General features: G+C 39.4%; 1 protein-coding gene across 6 annotated transcripts in view; it reads left to right on the forward strand.

Annotated features, from left to right (window-relative positions):
* erc2 (ELKS/RAB6-interacting/CAST family member 2) overlaps positions 1 to 15905 on the forward strand; it is a 74337-nt gene that overhangs the window by 53844 nt on the left and 4588 nt on the right. For all 6 annotated transcript variants that reach the window (XM_041782914.1, XM_041782918.1, XM_041782917.1 and 3 more), the window contains 4 exons: positions 4701 to 4903; positions 9978 to 10101; positions 11043 to 11203; positions 12423 to 12570. In XM_041782914.1, the coding sequence (XP_041638848.1) occupies positions 4701 to 4903; positions 9978 to 10101; positions 11043 to 11203; positions 12423 to 12570 (636 nt within the window). The remainder of the gene's footprint in view (positions 1 to 4700; positions 4904 to 9977; positions 10102 to 11042; positions 11204 to 12422; positions 12571 to 15905) is intronic.

A 15905-nucleotide genomic window follows, 5' to 3' on the forward strand; every position in this document is an offset into this window, starting at 1 on the left:
ACTGTTAGCAGACAGTTGCCCCCTATTGCTTCGTTTCTCCCATTATTGACTGACTATCACGGCGACTGTGCAGCTTCGGTGGGTTTGCATGAAACCTTGTCAACCTTGTTGCATGTTGTCGCTGTCAGTGTTGCCACGCTTTCTCTTTTGTCTCAGTGTGTTGCGGTCGGCTGGAGTATCGGCCCATGGTTGGAGATCGCTGCAATGTTTGGTGGATGTTCTCTTGTTCTGTTTGATTCTTGCACTTGAGCGACCTGTGTTGACATGTGGGGCTGCATATTGTCTTGAGGGTAATGTGTATCACTGTAATATATTCAACAAGTGGTTCCAAGCTGTTTTAACAATGATGTCAAGGCACGTTTCCACCAAAAGTACCCAAGACTTTAACACCCAGGGTCCAGTTTTCACAAAGGTTCCTATAGAAGCATTGTCAAATGGATGGACAATGGGACAAAAACAGCTGTTGTAAAGGGGCTGAATATGTTAACCTTGTAATTATGTTAAGCGAAAACCAAACATAAGAATACTAAGGTTGTTCTAAGGTGAATAATTTCACATTCGTAAATTATAATTGCATTTAGTTGACAACATTAATGTCAAATAGATACATTCTTTAAACTAACCTCATACCATAACAGTTTAAAGTTGGTTTACAGAATTTAACTACCATCAGCAATGCTAGCACAGTCAACTGTCAATGCTCTTTGCAGATTATTGTCTATGTTTCTATGCTGAATATCATCATTCATTGGTTCATTTATATGTGAGTGTAACCTGACAAGGCCTCTGGAAAACTTAATCCATATTTTCTCAATCAAAATAGTGCTAAACTGAGGTGTTCCCACAAGATGCTATAGGTGGTTGTTTATGTTGGATTAAAGACCATTGTGGCAGTAAGGCAGTAGTCATTAAGCACAGCTACAGTGGCTTCTAGTAGTGGGTGGCTGTGTTATAAACCTAGCACAAAATGTAAAGAAATTTGTTTTTAGATTATTTGTTGTTACAATGCTTCCTTGCAAATAATCTTATACTGTTGGAGAGCCTGTTTATTTCCCTTTTAAATGGTGCCAAGTTAATAAGGAACATGCATTTGTGTGATGAGCAGCATCATCTGGACATACTGACATTGTCAGAGTTAGAAATAATGATTTTAATGAAAAATGTTCTGTAAACTTTATAGAAAAAAACACCTTTTTCAGTAGTTACAGCCATGCAGGTCTTAGACATTCTAGCTGTTAATTTTTCAAGGTATTCTTATGAGATTTCACCCCATGATTCCTGGAGCATTTCCCACAAGATGGATTGGCTCAATGGAGTTTTCCTTTGTACCATATGGTTAAGCTGCTCCCACAACAACTCATTAGGGTTCACATCCAAAGACTGTGCTGGCCACTCCATTACAGTCAGAATACTGGCTGACACCTTATTCTTTAAATATTTTGTAGACATTTTGGAGGTGTGTTTTGGGTCATTATCCTTTTGTAGGATGAAATTGGTCCCAGGTAAGTACTGTCCACAGGGCATTGCAAAATCTTGTGATAGATTTCCTTCCCCAAGGTCCCCTCCACTCTTTACAAATCTACTTTTCTACCACCTCCAAAGCACCCCAGACCATCACGCTGCCTCCACCTCGCTTGATTGATGGTTTTAAGCACTGTTCTTGCGTCTTTTCATTTGTTCTGAGTCTCACAAATGTTCTTCTGTTGTCATCCAAAGACCTCAAACTTGGACTCATCTGTGCACAACACCATCCTCTGGTCTTCCAGTGTCCAGTCTTTTTGTTCCCTTTTTAGCAAAATGTTTTTTAGCTGTGCAACATGATTAACTTGAATTAGCAGCCATACTAGGAGATTGATGCAGAGGACTGACAGTTGTTGATAACTGTTTTGCTTGTGAACTGCATGAAAATGTTTTCTATGGAGAACAAACAGGAGCAAACAGGAGCCTCAGTAGCATGGGAAAGAACCATACACAGCCACAACAGCCTGGCACCTCCTCCTTATGCTGGTCACCAGCCTGGTCACACACTGCTGTAGGATGGCGTCCCATTCTTCAACCAGCATTTGTAGCAAGTTGGCCAATGTGGTTGTAGTGGTCACTCTGGCAAGAACAGCACCACCCAAGCTGATCCCACAGGTGTTCAATTTAGGGCTGAAACGATTCCTCGAATTATTTGGGTGATTCGTTTAAAAAAATTCTTCCGCGTGCGCATGTCATACATTTAATTATAAATTAATTAAAATTCAATGCACTGACGTCTTGATTGCAGCATATTTTTCTAAACATTTTAGCATCCCAAATAATTTGATAAGTCTTATATTGATAATAAATTGACACCAATTAAATAGAAACACTATTGCCACAGACAGTGACCGAGACAGAGACTAAATAGGTCAAAGTTCATCATCATATAGTCAGGATTCAACAGGTCATAGAAGCAGCGTCATCCCTTTAAATGTTTTCTCCAGGTCAGTGTATGGTCTTAAAGGTCAGATTTTTATGGTGGATGAACTCACAAACAAAAATGTGCAAAAAATAAAAGTGAACCCCCTTTAAAAAATAGACCATATTTCTGTAATCTAAAGGTTCACCTTTCAGACATCATCAGATCACTGTGTGAATGATGGAGCTTTATTATTGCTAGAATGTGAAATAATACATTCATGCATAAAGTAGAGGATGCTAAAATTATTAAGTGTCCCTTTACTTGAATGGCAAATTGGAGAATAGAAATAAACTACAACAGAAGAAATTAAAGTGTTGGCACCCAAAATTTCCTGGGAGAGGATCCCTAAAACCCAAGACATGGCATAATCTAATGTAATTATTTAACTTCCTTTCCTTGTAACTTAAAGAAATGTAAATAGCCATCAGAACTTCATTGCACTTTGTAAAATATATATTTTTTAGAGAACCTGTTGATACCAGTTTTTTCAATTTTTAATATACAAGTACTTCATTTAAGGGGCCCAGCTTCTTTTCTCATTTTTCTTGTACTACTTCTATTAAGAAAGCAAAAGTGATGAGTGACGACTAAAAGCAATATTTCTTACAAGAGTACTCGATTAATCGGCAGAAGAATCGATAGAGTTCTCGATTACAAAATAGATTGATTACTGCAGCCCTAGTTCAGTTGTGTTGAGGTCAGGACTGCTGCCAGACCATTCCATCCTCTCCACTCCCAGATTTTGGCTGATAAACCACACTCTGTGGGGGCGAGCATTGTCATCTCAAAGGATAGAGAATCTCATCTTGATATCTCTCTTCACTGAGATTGCCTCCAATGATGACATGCCTGGTTTTCCAGTGAGGGAGATGCCGCACCACACCATCACACTGCCTTCACCAAAAGATGTTACTCTATCTAGCAGCAATCAGCATAGCATTTTCTGCGCCTTCTTCTTTAATTCACAACCCAACTGCTGTAGGCAGGATCTACACTCATCGCTAAAACTTAATGCTCTTCCACATGTTCAGTTTCCAGTACAGTCGGGCCTGATGGTGAAGGGCAGTCATGGCAGGCATCCTGGCAGCCATTAATGCTGGATGTACCAGAAACTCAAAACAAGAGTCAATAGCAACAGCAGAATAAGCTGAGATTTGGGAAAACTTTTTATATGCACAACCCACATCCTCAGCTCTTTTGCTCACCTCACAACTGCGCGTTCCTTACTAATGGGGCAGCATTTAAAAGGGAAATAAACAGGTCTTCCAATGGTTTAAGATTTATTGCAAAGAAGCATTGTTGCAACAAATAGATAATCTACCGAACACAAATGTCCTTATTTTTTGTGCTAGGTTTATTTAGACCAGGCGGAAGAACATGATGCGGGCCTCAAATGATGAAAACCAACTCGTAATTCTGGTGCCAACAACCAAGGCATCTGACTTAAACCGTTTAGCCAGCTGATCAGGTGTATCCACGCAGTACACCAGTTCAAAGTCATGGTTGATTTTTTTAACTGTGGTATGGCTGGAATAAAATGAAATGCCAACCAATCACAGCATGCAGCACTGTTAGCACTTAAATTCCTTTGGTATTGAAAAGTTCCATGTCCCCAAGCAGAGGCTTTAAGACTTGGACAGAATGAAATACAGACCCCCTGTTCTTAAAGTGAATAGAAGTTCCTTTGGTCCAGGGAAATTTTTTCGTGGTGGAAACGTGACCTCTAGCAGTAGCTGACTGTTTAACTTGAGACAGATGTGTGATTTGGCATTTTTGTACTATTTATAGTTACTATTTTGGCACAAGGAAATCACACATACACACCTGCACATAAAAATGAACACTCACAGAAACACACACATGCAAACAACAGCCCTCTATTCAACACACATACAAATCTGCAAAGTGACTGGTAGTCTCAGAAGGCCATTAAATGGAGCTAAATAATTGCTCTGTTAGAGCTAATGAGCCAGCACCATTAATGATGCCCTTGCCCACAACATTTTACTCTGGTTTATTCATTAAGAAAGAGAAAGAGGGAGGAGAGAGAGAGAGAGAGACAGAGAGAGAGAGAGGTAATATAAGACACTGATGGACTGAAATTTAGCCATCATGCATATTTCTTTTCCTTTGGCAGTAAAACGCTCTTTGCTGGAAACTGCGTGGTTGTGTTGACATTTAAATGGGATCTTAGTGTATTTTTGGGTGTGTGTGTGTTTGTCTGTTTGGGTTTTTCCCTGGCATGTGCATGTAGAAAGCCCACGAGGTGGAGCATCAGTCAGGCTCAAGAGGAAACCCAGAGTACGTGGACCGAGTGAAGCTGCTGGAAAAGGAGGTGAGCTACTACAAGGACGAGGCCAACAAGGCTCAGACGGAGGTGGAGAGACTGCTGGACATCCTACGAGAGGTGGAGACAGAAAAAAATGACAAGGACAAAAAGATTGCTGAATTGGAAAGGTAATTAACTCTTTTCCTATTAAATAGGAAACTTTTAAGTGTCTTACTTTATAGTTTATGTTCGTGATTGTACTCCCTTTTGTATTTATTGTCTACTTATATTTTGGTAGCATGGGTTATCTTGGTCGACCTTAAGCTTTTCGATCAATTAATCGACCAATCGAATTGAAGCTGTCAGCCCTAATAGATACAGCCTCATTCTCCTCAAACGAAGCTGATTGTTCTGGTCAGTTTTCAGACCTGGCACAACCATTTCAGATTGGAGCTTTGCAAGATGGATCTGCTAGATGACAGACATTGAATCTGGATAATCCATCTACCACCTTGTGTCAGCTTTACTAACTAAATCTGTTGAACCTCCATAAAAAATGTATTTTTTGTAAACGTGTCAAAAACTGCAGGATGAGTTAAAACAATCTACACACCCTGTCACTTTTAGAGTTTCCAGCTCTATGTCCTCTGTTTCTTCAGTGAACTTCCACTTCTATGTACATATTCTGATAATACTCTGTTTCGATCTACAAGTGTGTGTCAGCACTCTGGATCCAGTCATTGTCTTGTAAAACAAACTTGGATTAAGGGATCTTAATGTACATCATAAGACAGTTAAAATCTGCCCACATAAGTGACAGTTTGAATCAGTGAGATGCAGTTTGAAATCCCATTCTTGTTTATAACAGCAAAGAGCTCTGCTTCAACTTCTCTCGTTGGAAGTCGCCACGTCTCTTACATTTGCGGCTGAGTAGAGGCGTACCGGCATGGAGGAAGCAGGTGAAGGTTTTCCAGTTGATGATCCACCACCAGTGTTTTCTCACATGGAGATGGTACCTTGGGTACCCGCAAGTGTATACTTACTGATTATTTTTTAGCATTTTTCGGTTAAATTTGTATAAAATTGCTAGACCGTGATTTATAAACTTGTGGCAGTGTCTCCATCTCTTGATTTCTTGTAAAAATGTTGCAAGCACAGTCTCCACACCTGCTCTGGAGGTAACCAAGAGTGAAAGTGACATAACACAATGTTAAGACAGTGCAGGAGCTTCTGCCTCTCAGTGGGTGTGAATACATAAAACATGTATTACTGCTCATTTTTTTTTTGTTTTGTGGAATTAATTAAGCCTTTTAATTTTATGATCTAGGGAAAGTATGTTTCAGTTATCAAGGAAGGACCTATGTAGATGTAGGCAGAAAAAAGCAAAACACAAACATCACAAATGGCAGTTTTGTGAGTTTATCTCCACTCTAAACCTGAAACTTGAAGTGATTCACTAACCCTCGAATTGCACGTACTCTGTGCAGCAGTCTGCTTGCAAAACACACTCTGGAGCAAATTGCTCCCTTTGAGGTCAATTTTTAGCAATTCAACAGCAGGCAAAGCAAAATAATGGAATAATATCAAAGTTAAGGCAAATAAACTTCAGAAAGGCAAAGTAATCTGTTGTTCTAGTTTTCCCATAATTTTGTGATGTCCAGGTGCTCAGGGCTTTGCTCCACTGTGCATTGCTCCAGTGGATAGGAAGGAAAAGTTGTCAATTGATGCAAATGCTGTGCATCAGGAATGCAGGCAGAGTATGTTGGTTTTACTGGTTACATCTTGACTAAAATGATGAAAATATTGTAATGTGAAACCAGCAATCGTGAATACGTTGTTGAGTGTATCGTTATATCCCCACCCTGAAGCACACCTTTCAGAGGATCATAGCTGCTGCTTCATATTGTTGTACATCAGAGGCTCAGCGTTAGATGTGATGTTGGAGCACAAAACGCCACCCAGCTGCCTCCTTAATGGAAGAAGTCACTGATTTCTGTTAATGGACATATACATAAAGCTAGAAGCCTCATTAGCTCTTGGCTCACCCCCAGTGCAGCTTTTGGATTTGGTTCTGCTGATAGACGCCATCCTCGTCCCCCAGGAGAGGAATTTAAACTGATGAGACTGAGACAAAGATTAGTTGAACTGCATGAGAACTGCACGAGAACAAATCTACCAATGACACCCCCTTTTCTCCTGCAACTTCTCAAGTCCCTGTCCCACCACTTCGTATCAAAAGCTGTTTAGAAAAAACTTTCCTTGCCTAAGATAAGAGCTATTTTGTTTCAGTGTCATGCTAATCTGTTAGTGGTGTTTGATTAATTGAGTCTTCTTGTCCTTTTTTTGCCATCTTTACCCACTTTTTTCTGTCCCGTTCCTCTTTCTATCTTCTGTTTTACGCCCACCTGTTCCTGTCCTTCCCCCTCTGCCATTGAAAAATTTCGACCTCAATTCCACACCACTCTTTCTCTGTTGTGCCTCCCTCCCTTCTCCCCAACACCAGCCCCCCTCCCTCTCTCCCTCGCCCTACCCCTCGTCCCGGTGGCAGAGCTCCCCCTGACCCGCTCCCTTCTGTGTCCGCTGCTCCCCAGCAGATAGGGGGCATGGTGTGGGATTTCCTGGGAAAGTGAGTGCTCTGCCCTGGCACTTCAGCTCGGCTGCGTGGTTAAAGTCTCCGACTGCGACTGCTGCAACTGCGTCTGGTTTCACATGTGTGCCTGGGTCTGCCTACTGTCTGACGCATTCACAGATCTTTGTATCTCAGTGTCTGTGCTGTTTATGCTGTCCCTGTACATGTGATACAAAGATCACTGGATACATGTTTGCTTTTTTTCTTTGGCATGTTTTTTGCTTTGTGCTTAAATGTCTGCATATGTGACAAAAATATTTTTGATTTGTATAATTAAAGCTTCTGTGAGAAGTTTTTAGCTGGTTATGAAACAGACTGCTGATGCCTCTTTATGAAAATAAAATCATCATAAACATCATAGGCTGGAGGATTATTTGTTAATTTAATTCAATTAAATGCTGCCACAGGGTAGGTATCAGATGAGGCAATTAAAGACATATTGCACCATTTTTTAACATTTTAAAGCAAATATTGCTTTTTCTCAGCAGTCACCCAAAACTGTGCAAACTAAAAGTTCCTCATAGTAGCTTTAAGAAATTTTGTACGAGCTGCATGTTCATTTTTCAAGCTGCATGCTGTTTCAGCTATCCTTCTCTGCATCGACAGAGTAGGAAATTAAATTCACAAACATTTTGTTGTGTGTCAAATCACATTACAGTCATTAAATTAGATTGCATCAGTATAAATCATTAATGCGGCCCAATTACTGTGTGTTTTTAAGAAATAAATGCCATGATGCTAAAATCTTTAAATTAAAGGTTTGTAACTGCTCTGATTCTCCTGTATTTTCAAATACATGTCAACAAAGTCACATATTCTCTGCTTTTTCTTTGATTCCCTAAACAATAAACATCACGTTACATTGGGAACCCCTGTTTAAAGTAACATCCTCACTTCATCTGCTGTTACTTCACACTGGGGATCCTGTTGTTTTTGTAATGATGCATGGCAACATCACACAAACAAAATAATCACACCAAGAATACAAGCAAAATGATGACTAAATTACAACCAATGAATCAGTAAAAGCCCTAGTTGGACAAATTGACCCTTGTAGTAAAACTGTAAATACTTGATTGTATATAGTGTAAATAGCAGTCCGCAGAGTGTGTTCAACTTGGTGTGATTTTCCCAGATCCTCCTGCTTTCTTCAGCAACTTTAGTTGACTGTACTATACTTTTGTCCCTCTGTGTCCTTTGGTGAAAAGTCTTTATACGCACAGTATTACTTCTGCAGACACGCACATACACACACTCCTGTGTCTTTTTGTGATGTTGGCTGTTTGTTGTAGCTTGTGTAGGAAGTTTCTGTGTTTAGAGCTGAGGCCTCCTCCTGCCATGAGCACGCTTCCCCTGCTCATTCCATCCACCCATCTGCCCTCCTCTCCCTCCCATGTCAGCCTCTCTAACTTTCTGTCCACCTTGCACCTTAAAGTCGTCCCAATAACACCACCCAACAGCCCTAACAATCTTCCCAGTGCCCACCTCCTTGCTCCTCCTCCCAACCTGGCCCTCCTGACCCTGCCCCAACCTGCCCTGCCTAGCTTGATCTACCAGACACTAAGGGAAATGATCAGCCTAGTGGCCTGCATGAATAGAGCTGCTGTGCTCCAGGTCTACACGCGCTCAGTAAGTGAGGTGCTGTAGTAGGTAGGGATCCGGACTGAACCCTGGGTCCTGAAGTGTGTCAGTTCAGTCGGGTCTCTTTCTGTCTGAAGAACCCTGCATCCATAACTGATTCTCTCGCTCCTTCTCTTTGTCAAACCACTGTCGGCTTCCCCTTAAATTCTGCTCGGCACTGAGACCCCCTCCTTTTCCTCCACTTCTTTTGCCCGGCTGATATCTGCCTGTCTGACTGCATGTCTGCCACTCCCAGGCTTGGCAGCAGATGCACATGGTTTCATGTTTTCAGAGAAGGTGCATCCTGTGTTAGCTGTGTCAGGCTGCAGAGCAGCGGCCGTCACAGGCTCCTTTGTAGTCTCCCAAGTTGTTTGACAATGAACATTGTGATCTCCTCTGGGTCCTCTGTATTGTTTTGTTGTTGTCATTATTTTTCTTAATGTTCTGATTCTAATTTCTTTTCTTTTCTTTTTTTTTTTTTTTTTTTTTTTTACTTTTGTCCTTTGTGTGCTCTCGTCTGCTGCCTTCAATGTCTCCTCCTACACTTGTTTGGTCATTCCCCTTTCTTCTACCTTTACCTCCCCCTCTCTGCAGTCTAGCTCCCAGGTAAGTTGTTCCCTTCCCCCCTGGTGTGTTCATCTCTACCTCTGCCCATCTTAACTCTGGTTCTTTAACCTTTAAGCCATCACAACAATGTCATTTAAACATGAGGCAATCAATTCATCTCTGATACTCATGTCTGTTGCTGACTTTCGTGATGATGTCATGATTGGTACTGTTTTGAAACAGGATTTATTCAAAATGCTCATGATGGTCCATCATGCCGTACCTTCACCTGTATTTTTGTTGTGATTTATGGGTTTATATTGTATCCTAATCACATATTTACTAACTTTCTCATTAAAACTATAGCCCAAGAATGTATTTTTGAATATCTGCATAAAAAACGGTCCACTTAATGAGATTCAAAACAACTGGCCTAGAAACACTCTTAAGGTTGTGTAATTTTACAGACAAGGAGGCAAAGACCAGACAAAGAAGGGTACAAACATCAAACTGGGACCACAAGGGGACAAGAAAGGTTTAGGACAAGACCCTCGAAAGGACGGGACTATGGATGGTGGCCACCACTTAAAGGTATGTATTTTTTACAAGGATTATTCAGCACATGACCAAAAGGCTAAATAAGCAAAACATCTCTCGGTATAGTTAAATACAAACAAAAAAGCACTCTAAAATGAATTAATATGGATAAAGCCAGGATGTTCCTATGTCCTTTTAATTATTTTTTTGTTGTATTTGTTGTTTATCAGCAGAGATGGAAAAAGTGTACAAATATTGTATTCAAGTAAAAGTTCAGTTATGCAGGTTAAAACTTACTTAAATAAAAGTACTGGTCTATAAATCCACTCAAGAAAAATTATTTAATTTAAAGATTACTCTCAGTACTGAGTAGCTACTGAGGACTTGTACAGCAAAATGATATTTCTGTACTGGCAAGAACAACAAGAGAATAGATCTCCAACCAGGTTGTTCAGGTGAAGTCACACCTCTATAATAAAGTAAATACACAGCACAACTGACAGTATTAATTAAACTCATATAGAGTTAGGTTTAAAAATTTATAAGAGTCTACATATAGTTAAACTTCACTTCTAAAGTGTTAAATATTTTACAGTATGACAGACCTGCAGTAACTCTTGAAAATCTGTAGAAAAGTGTTTCTCCTCTGGCAAGAACAAAACAGAGTCAATGCATAATAATTTGATATGAGTCCTAAAGTCACAAGCGAGAATTCTCAACTCAGTGGATACCTTCACTCATGGTGCAAATGTGTCTCACAACAAAAATGACAACAATCCACCAAAACATGACCAGAAGAACCCTGACAGAGATCACCGTACAACAGGCGACATCTAAAACACAATTAAACAACAATTAAATGTTTAACCCTGAGATATCAACACTCAAGTTTTTTGGGATGTGATGTGGATTCGTTCTCTAAAACACACAAAATATTACTTAATTACAGTAATCGAAATAATTTGAATTAATTACTTTTCACCCTTGTTTATCAGTTGGAGGAGCTGATGAACACATTGGAGAGGACGAGGCAGGAGCTGGATTCCACCAAGCAGCGACTATCCTCCACACAGCAGTCACTGCAGGAGAGAGACACACACCTCACCAACATGAGGCAAGAACGCAGAAAACAGCTGGAGGAGATCCTTGAAATGAAGTAAGTTCACTTCAGGTGTATTTGTGGACTGGATTTAAGACCTATTTTTGTCCAGAATCATTGTCAGATTCTTCCTAGTCAATTCATGGTAACAAGTTCTGATTAGTCGGCTGTATGGAAGAAGTTGACCTAGCCGCCAATATTGTAAATCACCAATTTGTTAGTTTTTGGTTTAAAGCCCTGCATTTTACTATTACTATCCATTACTATCTTTGTTTTGGGGAATCAGAAGGGACCATATTTAAATGATGAGGCAGATAAGCAATGCTGTGTCTCTTTCCCAGTTGTCAGATTTTCACTTTTGAAAGCACAAGGCTTGTGAGTCGAAGGTCGTGGGTTCGATCTCAAGCTCTTGCAGTCACATGTTGTTGTGTCTTTGGGCAAGATACTTAACCCTAATGGGCTCCCACTGCTTCATTGGTGGTGTGTAAATGTGCACTAATGTGTGTGTGAGTAGCCAATACTAATGGCCAAGTCTCCATAGCAACCTCTGTCAGACAACAGAAAAGGTCTTTACAAGCTCGAGTCCATTTACCATTTACTAATGACACAATGATGCATAACATAACAAAAAAGTAATTAAAAACTGTAATAAATGGTCAATAATGTAACAACATGTTGATTGCATAACTCAACTTTTTGCGCATTTTGTAATAACTCATTACATTTTGCATCTGTTATGACATACTGAGGTGAGCTGAATATTTTTCTCCCAATAGTGTAACAATTGTATTACATTATAGAGTGAATCAATAATTTATGGATTAACATGGCTCTAACCTGTCTCTTGGTCCATAAAAGTTTTTCTTAATGCATTGACCTGTGGATTATTGTTTTCAAAACACAGTAATAAAAAACAGTTGTATTCATAGTTAAAATTTTAACTAAATATTACCGTGGTCATCATTAAAACTGCTAGCCATTTCATTCCTGGTGTATTTCCCAAATACTTAAGTATTCCTATTATACCTGAAATGAGATGTGAGCATAACAAATGTAAAGCTGTAAACTATTCTTTCGGGATAAACACAGAGATCTGTTATTTGGCTGAAGACATTAGTCATCATCTTTGAACTGAAAACAAGATTTACATTGTTGTAGTTTGTTTTAGGTTTTAGTTTAAAGGTTGAACAAAGAATTGCTTACCAGAATACTATTTTTAATGCTCATTATCTTCTTAATAAAATTGCTGATGGCACAATGTTTTTTTGTCTTTCAGGCAACAGGCCCTGTTGGCAGCCATCAGTGAGAAGGACGCTAATATTGCGCTGCTGGAACTGTCTGCTTCCAATAAAAAGAAGACCCAGGAGGAAGTGCTGGCTCTCAAGAGGGAGAGGGACAAACTGATGCACCAGCTCAAACAACACGTTAGTACTGCAGCACAATATCAGAGAATAAGCAGTCTACACTGTAGCTAGTTGCCAAGGCAACATTAATTGAAATGAAAAATATAACAGCAGAAGGCACCTTGCCATTTTTTCCATTTCATCTAGAAAGAGTGGAGCACATGCATGCTCACAGATCTTCTGTGCTGCTCAAGTTTTTGGCCCTTTTCCCAATGTTAACATCTCATTTTGCTGCATGAGTCAGAGGAACTTTTACGTCTTTTTTGGGGCCACTCAAAGCTCAAGTCATTCCACAAGCAACAAATCAACCCAAAGACTTTCATTAGTAAATTAGTCAAAGTTAAACCACTCACTTTCATTAGCAAAGTGCAAGGCAATTGCAACATTTTTATGGTCATTAGTCCACATTTCTTATCAGTGAAGATATTTTGCTTTGTTTATATGCATAGCTGAAATCAAACCCATAAAAAAGCCTTATGATATAAGAATCAGATACATTACAAACCCTGGGCCTTAGAAGTTTTTGCTTTAAAGCTTCAAGTCATGTTAGTCTTTAAGAAATCACTTCCTCATGTAAGATGAGTAATGCAACCATTAAAGCTCAGGAGTTTTTAGCTGTTTATAAAAGAGACTGAAATTAATACTGATGCCTCTTTATGCACTACTGAAGAAAACATGACCATCAGCATCAACATGGATCAACTCTGTCTCTCTATTTTTAATGACACCCACCAAGTTGCCGCTTGGTGTGTGTCAGACACGAAAGACAAGCAGCTTTGTTAAAATTTATACACAACACATACTCTTGATGTGTGATTAGTTTCACTGTTTAAAGAAGCAGGATGAGATGGCTTTTTTTGCATTGAGATAGGAAGCACTGCTTTGTCCACGGGGAGCGCCAAATCAAAGGAAACTGAGAGTTCCTCTTTGTAGTTTAAAGTTGAAGTCTTGATTCAAAACTGTTTCAAACAATCTTACCTGAGGACAAGACCAGATTAACCACTGGGGCAACTGGCCAGGGGCCCACGATCTGTTAATGGGCCAGGGAAGTGGATGCATAACCAAACAAGACTAGGTAAAAACCTAGTATATGGCTGACCGCAACTATCTGGGATGCCTGTTAAAATGCCTGACTGGCACAGTGATTTTGTCATTATTGTTATTTTTTGAGCCAAATTTATTGTGGTTGCTTAAATTTACATAGCTACATGCTGCCCTCTCTCTCTGTGTCCCTCCTCTTAATAAAACACTTCTCTGTGTTCATATGAAACTCTTCAGAGACATGTGTCACACTTCACTGATAGAGACAGACAGTGTCACTGGACATTAAATGTTTTTGTCAGATATAAGTCTTTAATGGTAGTAAGTTTATACTAACAATAAAACGCTGTTTATTCTAAAATAAAAGAAAAACTGCAGCAGGTTTCATGAACATTTCTAATTCTCCTCAGACAGGTGCGTAAGGGTCTAAATATGTATACAATTAAACTGAATTTCTACTTCAGTGTCCCTATCCTTTTTTATATCTGTTAATTATCTATAAACAGGACCGTCCCTGGCCAAAGTGAGGCCCCAAGCAGGCTCTGGTAAGAAGCCCTCAAACACTTAGCCCCCCCCGACATATTCACTTAACATTACTTATATGAGCGACAGCATGTTTTCTGACGCAGAAAGCTTCCGTGTTGTAGTGTTGCTGTCTTCACTTGTTTTAATGAAGAAATGTCCAGATTTGACTAAGTGCTGCTGTGACTAAGAGCTAATTGCTGCATGAACAGTTGTAGTGTACATAAGATTTCACAAGTTACCTTTTCCCACTCAACAATCACATAATCATGCCAAAGCAGGACAGCAGAGGAGTAAAAAAAACATCTTTCCCAACATGACAAGCTTAAAGGGTTGTTTTTTGTCTTTGTCATACAGAAATGTGGCCCAGTTCTAGTGAAACAGAGGCTAAAGCTATATCTGAGTATTTAGAGCAGTGGAGGAAGCGATTAGAGAGCTCCAACTCTGTATGGATGAGCCATACATAGATGATGTTAACTCTAGTCTAGTTAACACAGTGGAGGCAGCCATTAGTGACAGCAGTAATTCCAAGCAAACGCAACTCTGTAGTATGTGGCTCAAACAAAAGCGTCACTCACTCAGTTACTTACCGACCGACAGACAGACAGACAGACAGATGGACAGACTCACGAACGAACGAACGAACGAACGACACAGACACAGACATAGACACAGACATTGCCATGTGTAGGGCTGACCTCAGCAGTCAGCCAAAAACAGGTTAGATCTGGCTCTACTTTAGCCTGTCCCCATGTGCAGAGGTAGCTTTCTTCCCAGTATCTTTTTGAGCTGATGCACTCCTCCTCCTCATTGGCCAGCTGGTGAGGGACAGGCCAACATTAGTATCAACTTGGCGTATGTCAGTAAGACTCTGTATTCATTAGTGACCTGATCAGCATATTTTTTTGTCCAAGTTTGTTATTTCCTTTTGAAAAAAATTAATCAGTTCATGGCAGACAGTCTATCAATTTTTTTTCTACAAAACCTGTTTTGTTTTGAATATATTTTCAGTTTATTTGAATAGTATAATTCATTTAATATTTTGGCATATCAAAACCCCAAAAATGTCAGGTGGCACAACTGCCCAATTAAATGAACAGATTATTTACTTTGTTAAATATGCCTTCAATTGTGAGTAACTCAGAATATTTTGGCATGATTTTATGGTTTATTTTTGCAAAAACAAATGTTATTAAAATTCATTATGTTGAAGTTTGTAAGCTCATCAAGAAACTTTTGTTATGGAATTGGAAAGTTCTTAAATATCAGGGTGGCACATCTATAATCATGGGTATTTTATTTTGAAATGAAGTGATAAAATCAGATTGTAGCATAATTTATCATCCATTTCACTCCAGCTGACACTCATGACCAAATTACAATGGTTTGTAGATCCTTTTCAAGTGAAGATAAAATAGTTTATTTTCAAAGGTGGGCAGGTACACTTCACAGTTAGGTGGTACAACCAATGTAAAATTGCTCAAGATTATTTTACCATTAAAATATATATACAATATATGTCCACTTTCTAACAAGAGCAAAAGTAACAATATATGTCAATATATTTTTGTACTGTGTGACTATATAAAATTAATAATATTAAAACCGTAAGAATATTTATTCTACTTCTAATTAAGAAAATGAGGCATCACTTATTTATTTTTTTTTTTTTAAAGATTTATTTTTGGCCTTTTTTGCCTTTATTAGATAGGACAGTGGATAGAGTCGGAAACAGGGAGGAGAGCGGGGAGAGACATGCAGGAAATAGTGCCACGGGCCGGACTTGAACCCGG

This window comes from Cheilinus undulatus, linkage group 3 (genome assembly GCF_018320785.1).
Source record: "Cheilinus undulatus linkage group 3, ASM1832078v1, whole genome shotgun sequence".
NCBI lineage: Eukaryota > Metazoa > Chordata > Actinopteri > Labriformes > Labridae > Cheilinus > Cheilinus undulatus.